Source organism: Akebia trifoliata, chromosome 1 (assembly GCF_017979445.1).
Source record: "Akebia trifoliata isolate Shusen 1 chromosome 1, ASM1797944v1, whole genome shotgun sequence".
NCBI lineage: Eukaryota > Viridiplantae > Streptophyta > Magnoliopsida > Ranunculales > Lardizabalaceae > Akebia > Akebia trifoliata.
The window spans coordinates 26416327-26432775 of NC_141375.1; the positions used below are offsets into that span (position 1 = coordinate 26416327).

General features: G+C 32.5%; 1 protein-coding gene across 4 annotated transcripts; it reads left to right on the forward strand.

Annotated features, from left to right (window-relative positions):
• The first annotated feature begins 129 nt into the window (after positions 1–129).
• LOC147411300 (Putative membrane lipoprotein) lies at positions 130–12124 on the forward strand. 4 transcript variants are annotated; one of them, XM_086447023.1, is made up of 5 exons: positions 194–284; positions 1471–1528; positions 1877–2123; positions 2756–3028; positions 3098–3463. In XM_086447023.1, exons 3-5 carry the CDS (start codon positions 1883–1885, stop codon positions 3130–3132), a joined length of 549 nt encoding a protein of 182 aa, XP_086303149.1. In that variant the 5' UTR covers positions 194–284; positions 1471–1528; positions 1877–1882; the 3' UTR covers positions 3133–3463. The 4 variants fall into 4 exon arrangements, with proteins under 4 accessions (XP_086303142.1, XP_086303137.1, XP_086303131.1 ...); XM_086447016.1 differs by lacking the exons at positions 1471–1528; positions 3098–3463 and adding an exon at positions 11717–12124 and having other exon boundaries at positions 130–284; XM_086447011.1 differs by lacking the exons at positions 1471–1528; positions 3098–3463 and adding an exon at positions 7175–7591 and having other exon boundaries at positions 130–284.
• Positions 12125–16449: the final 4325 nt, after the last annotated feature.

Genomic DNA, 16449 nt, shown 5'->3' on the forward strand with positions numbered 1-16449 from the left:
AAAAATATTACTGTATTTCACAAATAATTGACACGTTATCGATTCAATTTTATGAATTTTAGGAAATTTTCGGATAATTTTGTGATTAAAAGTAACCTGCTAACCCGGTCCAAAACCCGGCCCATTGAAAGCCCTACTTCAGCACCCAATCCGAAGTCCGAACACTGCAGAGTGAAATGATGGCACTCTCCATGTCATCTTCGGATTCTTATCTTCCTTTTCGTTTACTTGAAAAAGGCGAAAAAATCCAATTCGAAGAGCACTCTGAGGATAATGGCAATCTGGTATTTTTTTTATTTTTAATTTTTTCAAATTTAATTCTCGTTTGAACATTTCTTGAACTATTGTATCAATTTTCGTTTTTTATTCCATTTTCATTCTCTGCAGAATTTATTTTCCTTTAATTCCATAATAATAATAGAGGAAGATATACTTTTAGGTTTGCAGAAGGATTTTTAGTGCTTCAGCATTTTATTGTTTAGTAGTCAAGGAAGTGTTGAGTTTTTCTTTGAATGATTAAGCTGATGAAGAACTATGTCCAGTTTTTTTTGTTTTTTTATTTATTTTATTATTATTATAAAAAAATCTTGAAATTGTTTCTAATTTCTGTATAATCTCTTGCACTCCATTTGTATGATTGCACTCCTTATTCAATAAAAAAACATAGAGAGAGGGTTATTGAAATGGGGTGCAATTAGTAGATATTTTAAAAATGAAAAATGTATTTTTTTAAAAGATGGGGTGCAACCAAAACTTGTGATCTGCAAGTAGTCGGTCCCTATTATATTTGTTACACAGAAATGCTTTAACTGGAAAAAGTTAGAACTCATAACCTATGGTAACTGCTAATTTAGACCTTGCAGATAAGAAGCTCACTATGTTAATAAATTGAAAGTAGCACAAATGAGGATGTTAAGATGGATGAGTGGAAAGATAAAAAAATTAGAAACAATCACATTTGGGAAAATGTAGGAGTAGCACAAATAGATGATAAACTAAAGAAAGTTAGCTGAGGTGGTTTGGTCATGTTCAACGGAAGCTAATTACAATCCCAATTAGAAGAAATATTCAAGTTGAAGGTCCTAAAAGAAAGGAAGACCCAAAGGAACGTGGATGGAGATGGTGAAGATATGAACTTATTTTCGATAAGAAAACACTTGGTTCTGGACAAAGTGGAATGGAGGAACATGATTCGTTTAGCCGACCCCATATCTTTAGGATAATGCTTTGTTGTTGAGGAAAGGAAAAAAATTAAAAACCATGTGTCACCCAAGAAAACTTTTTAGTTTTAGCACCCAACACTTGTCCAACGTGGATCATACACATGTGTAGATAGACTCTGCAATATACGTTCTAGGATGGATGGTGGTACAGTTTTTCATCATTCATGCGGGGAATGATCTTTTGATTTGCTGATCATTTCCTCACTTGAATCTTGATTTTCTTTTTTTGGATGTCTTGTATGCTTAGGACCAAGAGTTAAATACTTAGTCTTATGTGCATCATCTACAGAAGCTGATACGACAAGGTACCTACTCTCTGATCCTCACCACATTTATATGAGGTTTGGTGGTTACATAGGTATAGGGGTACTTGTATAAAATGAATGTCTATGTCGTCTTCAAAAGGTTTCTTCTTCAGTGCTAATTCATGTGGCAATATTATTTTCTGATTTTGGTTTTCAAGTTGTTTCATTTAAATGAACAATGAATAGTGGATTTTTTATTATCTAATCCTGAGATTTGATATCAGTCCTTTCAGTTTTACAATTTGCTTCATAGTTCATATTTGTTATGCTTTTGGTTTAATTCTTTATGTTATGGTTTCTTCAATCTTGTATGTCAAGAATTAATGATCTTAATTCCTCTTATTTCAGGCCCTTATGATCATAAAAGGGTTGTTCAGGAGGTATGAAAGGTGGAATCCTGTGCATCCAACATCTGGAGCCTTTTGGGGGATGGGAATAGGCGTTGGATGCGGTGTTGGATGGGGTCCAGGCTTCGGCCCTGAAGTCATCGGATATGTTGGGGCTGGATGTGGTGTTGGATTTAATGTTGGCATCACCCTGGCTGGTGTTGGCATTGGCCTTCCTGCAAACTTCCTTATTGAATTTCCATATAATGGTGCATTTCTTTTTCTTTCGTAATTTAATTGCTTAACTATTGCTTCACTGCTGGAGTTTGGATTCTTTTTGTGTAAAAATGTTCTCTGCTGCCACCATGACATGTAAAGTGGGATACACATATTTGCAATAAGCCTCCATTGCATGACATTTGAACAATGTGGAATGAGCCCATCATGCTAAGAATTTGACCAATTGGCCTATATTTTCTTGAACTTTAATTTGTGACATCTGTAAATTACAGACATTATTAAATTCTCGTAGTCTATTAGACCCCACAAAATACGTGCCATGCTCGAAGCTGATACCATTAAGCCGGTTACACAGATATGTCCAAAATGTTAATTTACTTTAAAAACACAATTGATTAAGTGTACATCATATGAACATATTAATAAATAAATGGACATTGTATTTAAACTAATCGTATGCAAATAATGTCTTTGAAAAATACAAGTTTATAGTAATAATGTTAGTGTTTGTCACCTCTTTATGACATTACATGTATGCATTTTTATTGCATGAGTGGGCATGTCTTTGAGGTACATGGTCCTTCACTAACTCATGTTTTTCAAACATATTGCATTTCATGTTCTTCTCCATCTTAAATGAATCAGTATAATCTTTTTCCAGCTTATACGGCAACAAGAACATGTGCATCGGTGTTTGCTAGATCCTACGATCTGTTTTCCGTGAGAAAAATCAAAGGGGATGTTTGGAGCCACGTTGGACCTCGAATATCTGGTTTACAGAGAGAAGCGAGTGGAAGAATCCCTGGCTTCAACCTTAAGCATTCCTTAGAGGGGATTAGCTTAACTGAGATGAAGAAGATGATGGACTACCATGCTAGGCCTATTTTGGAAGGTTTAGGAGCAATCAAGAATCATTGCTTGCCACCACATAGAGGTACATGAGCAAGTTAAATTTAACTTTTTTTTAAGAAATTACTATATTCGTTTTCGTGAATGAAACTAGGGCTTATGGGTGGAGCAAGGTTCAACATTTTCTAAGATATGCATGAGCCAGATGTGCTCATACCCCCAACGTTGCTAAGATAATCTTATCAGCAAATATTTGGACAGCTGTTCTCATTATTTACCTACTCTTTTATATATCTACAACCTTTAGTCCTTTATCTCTAAGGGGCTTGTTTGGGTAAATCTCAAAACCACATTTGTTGCTACTTTCATTATAGAATCATCAAAATGTGCGTAATTGTGCACGTGGATTGTACCTTTAGTTGGAACCTAGGTACTAAATTTTGATTTCAATGTCTATTTCGGTTAGCCTGGAAATGGAAATATTTCGATTAATAGGAAAATTAAGATATTTTTTCTGGAATTGATGGAGATATAGAGAAAATGATGGAATTATTGAGGAAATTTTCATTCAAACTATAGGAAGTGATAAAATAAGCATGAATTCTCACTTGTAAATTTTCAAACTACAATCAAAATAATCATATGAAGTTTGGAAGTGAAAATCAATAACGTTCCATTGCATTTTTTTATTATCAGTTCTATTGCTTGTTGTTGCAGACTTGCAGGATTACGAGAGCTTGATAGCCAAAAATAATAATATCATACATGGAAATAATTTTATGACATTAACTACATGTACTTAGTATGTCTAACTCTTAAAAGAACATATTATTTGGTATTACATCCACACATTATTATTTAGATATGCACAAATTAATAACGCATCCAACTCATTAGAAAATTAAAGATTGAATATGCATGTTTATATGTACATGCTAATATGCTTAGAGTTCATCAATTAATATGATATAAATAAACCAGATCTTTAATTATTTATTTTTACTAAGTAATAAATATTAGGAGTTATTTGCAATTCTTGTATTGGGTAAGGGAATCAACCCTTGATTTTAGCTAGATTGTATTTCTATCTTTATTTTGGAAGCTCTTTTATTTAAGGGCCCTTTCCTCCCTTAACAAAGGGACCCCAACTTCCATTAGGGACGAGGATTAGTGAATTGGCTTAAGGAGCCCATGGATGTAGTTGTCGAATTGAGAAATTGTCTCCTTATCTTTTCTACTCCTTTGGATATTTAATTTTGTAATAAAAGATTTTCGTCAAAGACTGTGATTGTGGGGTGTATCTCGAAGCATTGACGGCAACCTTGAAAAATGCCAACATAGATTCTATTTTGGTTGAATTTTGGGTTCAAGGATTGGGAGTAATGGTTGTTTTAAGTAAGCATAGATTTAGGGTAAGAATTTGGTTCAGAAGTGATGGATGATATGGATTCATGGCCCCGTTAGAGGAGATAAACATTTCAAGTGAAGCCCTTGACTATTGAAGGACCTAAGACATGTACTACCCCTTTGACGCACTCTTTAGTCTTTGAATAAACATTAGTTTGAGTGGTACCTTTGGAGTGGGTGGGCAATTGAGCCTTGGGATGCAAAGTTAGTTTCTTTTCCCTTAGTTTTGGTTTGCCATTAGTAGCTAGTTACCGTGTTCTCGCTGGGGGTTTGGTAGTGAAAAACACTAAAAGACGATTTGCAACTGAATTTTTTTTACGCTGATGCAAAATGGTAAGGTTGGTCTGAAGCACTTCATTAAGTCTTTAGGCTATTTGTTTATGGTCAGGTTGGTTTTGGTTGAGGGTGTTTTTCCCTAATCTAGGATGCATAGTTTCGGCACACTAAATTTTTTTTGAGAGATTTGGCCTAATATTTCCAAAAAAAATAAAATGGAATATATGTTTTCTTAAATCAATTAATCGATTTTGTTCCATTGTTGAATTTGGTGGGATAGAATTTCTCAAGGGCTTGCGTAACTACGGAATCTCTGGTTTGTCAGGGCTTGCTTATCCCAAAAAATGGGTTCATTCCTCTGTTCAATTTTATCTAAAGCTACGTCTTCTGTCAACATAGGTTTGTTTTTACATTCATTCTCACTACCTCAATCCATGTTCTCTTTGGCACATTCTTTCTAATTGAGACTGTAATCGCTCTCAGTTGCACATGACCAAACCATGTCAATTGACTCTTCGCTTTTCCCTTTATTTATCACCTATTGGAGTTACTCCTGTGACTATTTAAATGCTTTCATTAACTTAGTTTTTATCCTCATCCATCTTAGCATCCTCACCCCTGCTATACTCGATCTATGTGCATGTTTCTTATTGTCCAACATTAAGCTCTATAAAACATCACTTATTGTTGTTTTATAAAAAAAAAATCCTTTTTTTTAAAGGTTGATCAGGATGCATTGATACATAATATTATTGAAGCACACCTCCACTTTAATCGTCCATTCTAATATTATAGACACCACCCTCAAATTCTCAATCTTTATAGATGATAGAACTAAGGTGATGAAAATGGTTTTTCTGGGTATTTCCTAACCATCAATTTTTATTGCCCTGTTCTTTATAGGGGTGTCATTACTAAAGTTGCATGCCGACTGTCTTGGTTCTATTTATTACAAAGCTCTTGGAATAAAAAGCAACTCTCTAAAGTTATGGTTTTTCTTGACTTCCTTTCTCGTCTCATGAACTTATATTACGTCATCAAACAACATACACCAAGGGGGCTTGCTGTTAAATATTAGTAATTACTTTATCTTTAGCTAGAACAAATAGATATGGTCTTAAAGCATATCCCTGATGTAAACCAATTGTAAATTGACACTTTTTTTCTCTCTTCACCATCTGTTCTCACACTAGTCACATCTCTCTCATGAATGTCCTTGACTATGTTAATATATTTGCTTGGGACTCCTTTGTTTTCCAAAACCTACTAAATTAATTCTCTATGTACTTTTTTCATATGTTTCTTCTAAGTCAATAAAAACAAGTGGAGATTGATCTGCTTTTTTCTAAACTTCTCTATCATTTGTATATGTGGAAAGATTCCCTCGATGTTTGATGTCCTTCGAAGAAAACCAAATTGGTTCTCAGATATCTTTATTATCATTTTTTTTTCAATCTTTCTTCCATCATTCTTTTCATATTTTAATGGTGTTACTCATAAATTTGATGTCGTAATGCTTAGTATGGCTCTATATGAGATAGGCGTAATTTAGACTGGTATCAGTCTTTTCCATTTAGACTGTTTGCAGTACAACCAAGCTGCCCAAAAGAGTCAATAATGAGATAGGCATAATTTAATGGGTTGATCTTTGGCATATGGGAGATCTACTAGGGGAATTTTTACTAGGTGGGACATTGTAATTAGGGGTGCAACTCGGTTTGGTTTGTGGCTAAATCGGAACCTAACCAACATAGGTCAGTCCACTAAATAAGACCAGAACCAAACCAAAATGTCAGTAGAACCGAACCAATCCAAACCAAACTAAGGTCGGTCCAGTTCCATGGGTTTCCAATATCCTGTAAACTTAGTTGGAAACGACATATTTTTAATAAAAATAAATAATAAACAAAAATAATTTGTATAATAAATCATTAATCTATTCATAAAATATAAAATAAAAACCCATTAATTTATCCCTAAGGAAGTCTTTAATCTATGCCCTAACTCCTAAAACAATTCATATAACTGAATAAATTTATTTTATAAGGTTCAGTTCTATACAAGCCTTGAACCGGAACCGTACCAAATTGACCGGTTCTCCATTTTCTAAACCTAGAACCGAACCAAACCAACCCAAAGCTCTTAGTTTGAGCCGGATGAAGTCGCACCCCTAATTGTAATGTTGGTCCCTTTTCCTAATAAAACAATTTTGCTCACATCAAAGACCTTGTTTGATCAAAAATTCTTGCTGCTACGGTGCTACCCCAATATGATCATCAGTATGTATTTATTTATTTATTTTTAATTAGTATGTAGCTTTTTCATATACCCCAGATGATGCCCCATTACATGGTACCCATTGAAATTCAGGTCCCATTCTCACCCCTGTACTAAATCACGTTGTTTAGTCTCAAGATGACATTGTAAATTGTGATTGATCTCTTGAGATACTGGGGTCGTAGTCCGTTGTTCTAGTTTCTTTTCTATACCCTTTCTTTGTCCTCTATATTAATCAGGATTTCTGATGTATCTATTGTTCATTTTGTAGGTTGTAAAGATTAATTCTTTGAAGGACTTATGCCATATTGAAAGTATAGTAAGTATTGTCATTGCACATTCTTTTACAAGAAAGCTAATGAAATACAAAGATCGAAAGACGTATTGAGAAGACAATGTTTGTTAATTTCTGCATGCATGTTCTTTCCCAAAATTCTAAATAGTTCTTTTCAAGCCGTTGAAGGGTCCATTGAAATTGTACGTTGGCTTTATCGTCACTACCGTCATTATGCCACTGTTATGGAGTTAGGACCCACAATTAATGTTATGAAACAGTTAGGAAATCGGAAGAAGGATTTGAACTGATGAACTTAAAATTGCATTGTGGCCTCAGTTGCTGTACGTGAATTTTTTTACTTTTCTTTAGCAGAATTGAATGGAGGAACAAGATTTATTCAGCCGATCCCAAGTTTTTGGATTAAGATTTTGATTTGTTATAAAATGGAGGTTAATTAGTGGTACCTTACGAACTGAGTCTTCATTTATTGGTTAGCGTTTGCCATGGTGGTTGTGTGATTTTGAGATGGTTGGACATATTTTCAACACAAATGGTATGATCGACCGGTTGAAGTTTTGTTTTGTTTTGGAATGTTTTGACATAATATTTCGATTTTTGGCTGAATTGGAATGAAATATTAATCCCGAAACATTGCCAAAACATTCAATATTTTGGATTGTGTATTTTGGTTGAAACTGTCTCCATTTTTTCCTAACCAAAATATTATCTCTAGATGAAATTTTAAATCTTGACGAGGACAACTAGCTGAACATGGAATCCAAAGTGGGGATTTATCTTAAGAAATCCTGACCATTGGATTTGGTGTTTTAAAAATTCATACCTATTGCCATCCGAGGAATGTTTCAGTAAAGGAAAAAAATGTTATATTTAAGCCATGATCAGTTATGAACACCTGTGCATATGACATTTAACAATTTTTGAAAAATTGGATCAAAATGATTGATCGAACGATCGGATCCAATTGGATTTTGAAAGAAAGTCTCTTTGGTTCAAATATAATGAGGTAATTTGAAAAAAAATTGGGTTTGTATGATCGGACGTGAGAGTAGATTCTTATGAATCAAATAAAACTACAAAATTTTGACACATTCCAATCAGATTTTTGTGATGGTTGTGCCATAATGGAATTTGTGGGGCAGGTTAGTGTTAGAAAGTTATGCTTTGGGAGAGAGATTTTTTTTTTTTTTGTTTGATAAGTTTATATAAATCTATTAAAAACAGAAAAATGGTGAGGAGATGGCCTCTTTAAAGTACAAGAGGAAAGCTGGAAAAAAAAAAAAAAGAGAGGAAGAAAAGTATAACATAATGCCAAAACATAAAGGGACAATGACTTGAAAGACTCTTTATTGAGAATATGTACTAAATGGTCTCCTATTAAAGAATACGGATTATTTAAATATCACTTAATAAAATATTAGTCTACTAAGGATCCTTTGAAGAATTTTTTAAGAAAAATATCTAAAATACCTTTTTAACAATTTTACAAAGTGTTTAGTCTAAAAATATAGGGAGTCAAACAAAAAAATATTGACCAACTAATTTAGTTATTAATATGTCAGTAGAAAATAAAAATAAATATTTTATTCATTAAAAATTAAATATTTTATTTATTAAAAATTAAAGTCAATATAATTATATTTGACTCATTAGTATCGATATGCTAATTTTTGAATTGAACCTATTCAAGTTGAGTTTTAAAACTATGTTTTAATTATTTAAAATTATTTTAATAAATCTAATACATAGATCAAATCAGTTTGATGACGATCATACTCATCTCCATCATCATCATTGGTGCAGTTATCACCATCTATGTGATTTAAAGCTTACTAGTTTTGGTAAGATAAACAAATTTATTATTATTTTTAATTGATCTATAAGAGATGACCATAGTTAAGGGGCATGTCATTATAAAATATAGGAGTAGCTCAAATATTCTCAAATAAATATGTTTCTTTAAACTTCAAACAAACATCATTGAAAGGGTAATTATGGTATTTTCACTTCAAAAATTCTTTTTAGATTAATATTTGATATATTAGGTACTAAATAGTCCATAATTTTTTTAAAGAATTTTTTGGTACATATATTTAAAAAATAGGTCTTTGCGATCATTGTCTCAAAAATAAAACATCGCAATCAAGTTCTTTCAAGACTAAACGGAGCACAACTCATCCTTATCTAAACACAAAATTCTTGAAGAACACTCCTACAAAGTCCTCAAAGGACACTCCACAGAAAAAACAAACCAAAATGTCCAAGATTAAGGCACGAGTCGAAATCCCCTTCCTTGAAAGACTCTTTTCTTCCTCTGATTCCAAAGATCTCACCATATTGCAAATGGGAGAATGGCTAGAGATATATTTTTCACCTAGGGTAAACATTAATGTAACCCCACCCAAGGAAAATGGACAAAATAAACTGAGGAAAACTTCAATCCATGTGGAAAAGAGAGAAAATAAATTTAAATTTTTGTAACAAGATATAATTTCCCGATTCTTCATTTGTATTTCAAAGAGAGCAAAAATTTAGAATGTGCCTTCAACTGGCACATTCTTTCTAATTGAGACTGTAATCGCTCTCAATTGCACATGACCAAACCATGTCAATTGACTCTTCGCTTTTCCCTTTATTTATCACCTATTGGAGTTACGCCTGTGACTATTTAAATACTTTAATTAACTTAGTTTTTATCCTCATCCATCTTAGCATCCTCACCCCTGCTATACTCGATCTATGTGCATGTTTCTTATTGTCCAACATTAAGCTCTATAAAACATCACTTATTGTTGTTTTCTAAAAAAAAATTCCTTTTTTTTTAAAGGTTGATCAGGATGCATTGATACATAATATTATTGAAGCACACCTCCACTTTAATCGTCCATTCTAATATTATAGACACCACCCTCAAATTCTCAATCTTTATAGATGATAGAACTAAGGTGATGAAAATGGTTTTTCTGGGTATTTCCTAACCATCAATTTTTATTGCCCTGTTCTTTATAGGGGTGTCATTACTAAAGTTGCATGCCGACTGTCTTGGTTCTATTTATTACAAAGCTCTTGGAATAAAAAACAACTCTCTAAAGTTATGGTTTTTCTCGACTTCCTTTCTCGTCTCATAAAAGTTATGGTCACAGGGCAATAAAGATTGACACTTTTTTTATCTCTTCACCATCTGTTCTCACACTAGTCACATCTCTCTCATGAATGTCCTTGACTATGTTAATATATTTGCTTGGGACTCCTTTGTTTTCCAAAACCTACTAAATTAATTCTCTATGTACTTTTTTCATATGTTTCTTCTAAGTCAATAAAAACAAGTGGAGATTGATCTGCTTTTTTCTAAACTTCTCTATCATTTGTATATGTGGAAAGATTCCCTCGATGTTTGATGTCCTTCGAAGAAAACCAAATTGGTTTTCAGATATCTTTATTATCATTTTTTTTTCAATCTTTCTTCCATCATTCTTTTCATATTTTAATTGTGTTACTCATAAATTTGATGTCTTAATGCTTAGTATGGCTCTAAATGAGATGGGCATAATTTAGACTGTAAGCAGTCTTTTCCATTTAGACTGTTTGCAGTACAGCCAAGCTGCCCAAAAAAGTCAATAATGAGATGGGCATAATTTAATGGGTTGATCTTTGGCATATGGGAGATCTACTAGGGGAATTTTTACTAGGTGGTACATTGTAATTAGTGGTGCAACTCGGTTTGGTTTGTGGCTAAATCGGAACCTAACCAACATAGGTCAGTTCCACTAAATAAGACCAGAACCGAACCAATCCAAACCAAACTAAGGTCGGTTCGGTTCCATGGGTTTCCAATATCCTGTAAACTTAATTGGAAACGACATATTTTTAATAAAAATAAATAATAAACAAAATAAAAATTGTATAATAAATCATTAATCTATTCATAAATAATAAAAAAAACCCATTAATTTATCCCTAAGGAAGTCATTAATCTATGTCCTAACTCCTAAAACAATTCATATAGCTGAATAAATTTATTTTATAAGGTTTGGTTCTATACAAGCCTTGAACCGGAAGCGAACCAAATTGATCAGTTCTCCATTTTCTAAACCCAGAACTGAACCACAACTTGTTCCAAACTGAACCGAACCAACCCAAAGCTATTGGTTTGAGCTGGACCAAGTCGCACCCCTAACTGTAATGTTGGTCCCTTTTCCTTTTCCTAATAAAACAATTTTGATCAAGAATTCTTTCTGCTACCCCAATATGATCACCAGTATGTACTTTTTTTTTATTTTTTTAATCATTAGTATGTAGCTCTTTCATATACCCCATTACATGGAACCCATTGAAATTCAGTCCCATTCTCGCCCTTGTACTAAATCACCTTGTTTATTCTCGAGATGACATTGTAAATTGTGATTGATCTCTTGAGATACTGGGGTCGTAGTCCATTGATCTAGTTTCTTTTCTATACCCTTTCTTTGTCCTCTATGTTAATCAGGATTTCTGATGTATCTATTGTTCATTTTGTAGGTTGTAAAGATTAATTCTTTGAAGGACTTACGCCATATTGAAAGTATTGTAAGAATTGTCATTGCACATTCTTTTACAAGAAAGCTAATGAAATACAAAGATCGAAAGACGTATTGAGAAGACAATGTTCGTTAATTTCTGCATGCATGTTCTTTCTCAAAATTCCAAATAGTTCTTTTCAAGCCGTTGAAGGGTCCATTGAAATTGTACGTTGGCTTTATCGTCACAACCGTCATTATGCCACTGTGTTATGGAGTTAGGACCCACAATTAATGTTAAGAAACATTTAGGAAATCGGACGAAGGATTTGAACTGATGAACTTAAAATTGCATTGCGGCCTCAGTTGCTGTATGTGAATTGTTTTACTTTTCTTTAGCAGAATTGAATGGAGGAACAAGATTTATTCAGCCGAACCCAAGTTTTTGGATTAAGATTTTGATTGGTTATAAAATGGAGGTTAATTAGTGGTTACCTTATGAACCGAGTCTTCATTTATAGGTTAGCGTTTGCCATGGTGGTTGTGTGATTTTGAGATGATTGGACACATTTTCAATACAAGTGGTATGATCGATGGATCGAAGTTTTGTATTTTTTTGAAATGTTTCGACATAATATTTCGATTTTTTGGCTGAATTGGAATGAAATATTAATCCCGAAACATTGCCAAAACATTCAATATTTTGGATTGTGTGTTTTGGTTGAAACTGTCTCGATTTTTTTCCTAACCAAAATGTTACCTCTAGATGAAATTTTAAATCTTGACGAGGACAACTAGCTGAACATGGAATCCAAAGTGGGGATTTATCTTAGGAAATCCTGACCGTTGGATTTGGTGTTTTAAAAATTCATACCTATTGCCATCCGAGGAATGTTTCGGTAAAGTAAAAAAATGTTATATTTAAGCCATGATCAGTTATGAACACCTGTGCATATGAAATGTAACAATTTTTGAAAAATTGGATCAAAATGATTGATCGAACGATCGGGTCCAATTGGATTTTGAAAGAAAGTCTCTTTGGTTCAAATATAACGAGGTAATTTGAAAAAAATCGGGTTTGTATAGATCGGACGTGAGAGTAGATTCTTGTGAATCAAATAAAATTACAAAATTTTGACACATTCCAATCAGATTTTTGTGATGGTTGTACCATGATGGGATTTGTGGGGCAGGTTAGTGTTAGAAATTCATGCTTTGGGAGATAGATGTTTTTTTTTGATAAGTTTATCTAAATCTATTAAAAAAGGTGAGGAGATGGCCTCCTTAAAGTACAAGAGGAAAGCTGAAAAAAAAGAAAAAAAAAAAAAAGGAAGAAAAGTATAAGATAATGCCAAAACATAAAGCGACAATGATTAAAAAGACTCTTTATTGAGAATATGTACTGAATGGTCCCCCTAGTAAAGAATATGGACCATTTAAATCTCACTTAATAAAATATTAGTATATTAAAGATCTTTTGAAGAATTTTTTAAGAAAAATATCTAAAATACCTTTTTAACAACTTTACAAAGTGTTTGACCTAAAAATATAAGGAGTCAAATAAAAAATTTGGACCAATTAATTTAGTTATTAATATGTTTGTAAAAAATAAAAAATAAATATTTTATTCTTTAAAAACTAAATATTTTATTTATTACAAATTAAATTCAATATAATTTTATTTGACTCATTAGTATCGACATGCTAATTTTTGAGTTGAATCAATTCGATGAATATTCAAGTCGAGTTTTAATATTATGTTTTAATTATTTAAAACTATTTATATATTTTTAATAAATCTAATACACATAGACCAAATCAGTTTGATGACGATCATACTCATCTCCATCATCATAATTGATGTAATTATCACCATCTATGTGATTTAAAGATTACTAGTTTTGGTAAGATAAACAAGTTTTTTTTTTAATTGATTTATAAGAGATGACCATAGTTAAGAGACATGTCATTATAAAATATAGGAGTATCTCAAATATTCCCAAATAAACATGTTTCTTTAAATTTCAAAAATTATTGAAAGGGTAGTTATGGTATTTTCGCTTCAAAAATTCTTTTTAGACTAATATTTGATAAATTGAGTGCTAAAGAATTCATAATTTTTTTAAAAGGACTTTTTGATACAATTTTGAAAAAATAGGTCTTTGCGGTCATTGTCCCAAAAATAAAATAATGCAATCAAGTTCCTTTAAGGCTAAAGGGAGCACAACTCATCCTTATCTAAACACAAAATCCTCGAAGGACACTCTTACAAAATCTTTGAAGGACGCTCTACAGAAAAAAACAAATCCAAAATGTCCAAGATCACGTTATGAGTCAAATTCTCCTTTCCTTGAAAGACTATTTTGTTCCTCTGATTCCAAAGATCTCACCATTGCAAATGGGAGAATGCCCAAAGATATATTTTTCAACTAGAGTAAACATTAATGTAACCCCACCTAAGGAAAATGGACAAAATAGACTTAGGAAAACTTCAATCCATGTGGAAAAGAGAGAGAAAATAAACTTAAATTTTCGAAACAAGATATAATTTCCCGATTCTTTGTTTGTATTTCAAAGAAAGCAAAAATTTTAAAAAGCCACGCTCCGCTTAGTCAAGTTATCCAAGGTTAGAATATTTTTTTAGAGATGTTAACCAAATGAAGAAGACGATCTAGGAAGGAATTAAGGTAAACCAAATGGAAGACTCCGGGAACACTAAATCAAGGGAAGGCAATAAACCTTCTAAGGAAAGAGCACACAGAGAATTTCCCTTCCCTATTTTCAACTCACTCTCTCATATCCTCTATAGACGACACAATAATGGTAGAGTCAAGAATTTCTGAAAGAGAAGCCATCTCATCAACATCCCAATCATTGAGATTTCGCCTTATTGCAAATCAGGTAGTATTTCACAACTTTGTTTTTCTTCGACGATATTGCATAAATGGATGGGACTTGTGTGGATAAAGGTGATTCCCTCCACCACTTGTCTTCCCAAAAACGCACCTTGCCATCTTTTCCCACTCTGAACTTAATCCCTCGATTAAATTGCTTTTGTTTTTTTGATTTTTTTGGGTTAAATCTTTTGAACTAAAAACTTCTTATGATATTTGTGTAGAAGACAATGGCTCAAGAATTTAAAAATTAATTAGAAAAAATAAAATGCACCAAGAGAGCTTGAACTTGACGCATGAAATCATTGTCTTTAATATGTTATTTGCTCGCTATTCAAATGTGAATTTAAGTTTGTAATAAGCCTCCAACAGACTTATGAAGAATACAACAAGTCCAATCTCTTAATCATAATTCATTGATTTATAAAATTAAATAATTATTCAAATAACTCAACTCGATCATGTCCCAATGTGAAACAATGAGGGTACAACTAATGTCAATATCCAAAGAAAATTGTAATCCACTAGAAAATAACGGACTCTCAAATGGAAATTTTATTAAACTAAAAGATAATCTTGCATTGCAGCTTATTTTAATTTGGAAAGTAATCAGGGGTTAAGGTTGACTCCCTACTAAAATATAGAAAAAAAAAAAAAAAAAAGATTACACTCTTCTATCAGAGCATCCCTTCGCAATCTCCCTTCCATCTGAAAGAAGTTTGGTGGAAAATAATTTTACTTTCAGTCAAGTTGATTAGAATGAAGTAAGAAAGTTTACAGCTCTATTAGTTTCTCTATAAGAAAAATTAAATTGAGTATCTGAAAACCTATCCTTGAGAATCAGAATCTTGATTTTGTTAATTAATTAACTGCTCAATAATTTTCTAAGGAAGATTGGATAGAAATTTGTGAATCCGAAGTAATCTTGTTTCGAGAGCATCCACATCTGATTGCCTTCTCCATACCCTTCGAATCGAATGGGAATACGAAATACCAACTCATAAATCAAAGAAAGATTCTTCGAAAGCCAAGTCAATAATCTTGGGAGATTGTCCTTCATGAATATTAATTTGATTTCTTGAAACAATCAATCAAAAATATATTTTATAGAGAAATTTATTTTTGACAAATCCTCTTACATCGCCCTTCTTACTTACCAAAGCCAATTTTTTTTTTTTTTTTCAAGGTTATCTACAAGCCAATCAATCTCAAGATTCCAAACTATGTAAGATATTTTGTATCACACAAACAGAGTATCCAATGAGAGAGGAAGTTTCCTTTTAGAAGCAAAGGATGAGTCATCAAAATTAAAATTAATATTTTTATAATAATAATAAAAGAAAAGTACGAGTGGTGGTTGTTATTTTAATTTTTAAATAAAGCTGACTCAGTTCCATATAACCTTATCCAGTTATCGACATGTAAGAAAAATTAAAATAAAAATAATTGAATTTATAATGCCACGTGTCGGTAATAATTACTGAAACAAGTAACTACGGTTTAAGATAGTTCTGACACGTTATGTGGGACTTTGATGAGATTGGTACGTTATATTCCATCATTCCCATTGGAGTATCTATAAAATTATAACAGAATGACGTGTATTTGGATAAGGCTGTCCTTCTAATTAGATAAGGACGTCACCGTCAAGTTTTTCTATGTTAGGCCGTTTATGGATTTCTGTTACCGTTATCTTCAAATCTATTCAGTGATTTACTATTGGGATGTCGATGGATCGGATTGGACCCATAATTCGATCTAATCCACTAATCTCGGATCAGAATCAAGGATGATTTGGGTTTCCTATAGGATTGATTCAGGATCTATTTTGTCTTGGTTCAGAAGAGCCCATCCAATATTG

Coding starts and splice junctions, on each gene's coding strand:
- LOC147411300 (XM_086447005.1), top strand. CDS start 177: ATGATGGCACTCTCCATGTCATCTTCGGATTCTTATCTTCCTTTTCGT. Junction 2,124..2,755: donor TATTGAATTTCCATATAATG/GTGCATTTCTTT, acceptor ATCTTTTTCCAG/CTTATACGGCAACAAGAACA. Junction 3,029..3,097: donor TTGCTTGCCACCACATAGAG/GTACATGAGCAA, acceptor GAATGAAACTAG/GGCTTATGGGTGGAGCAAGG.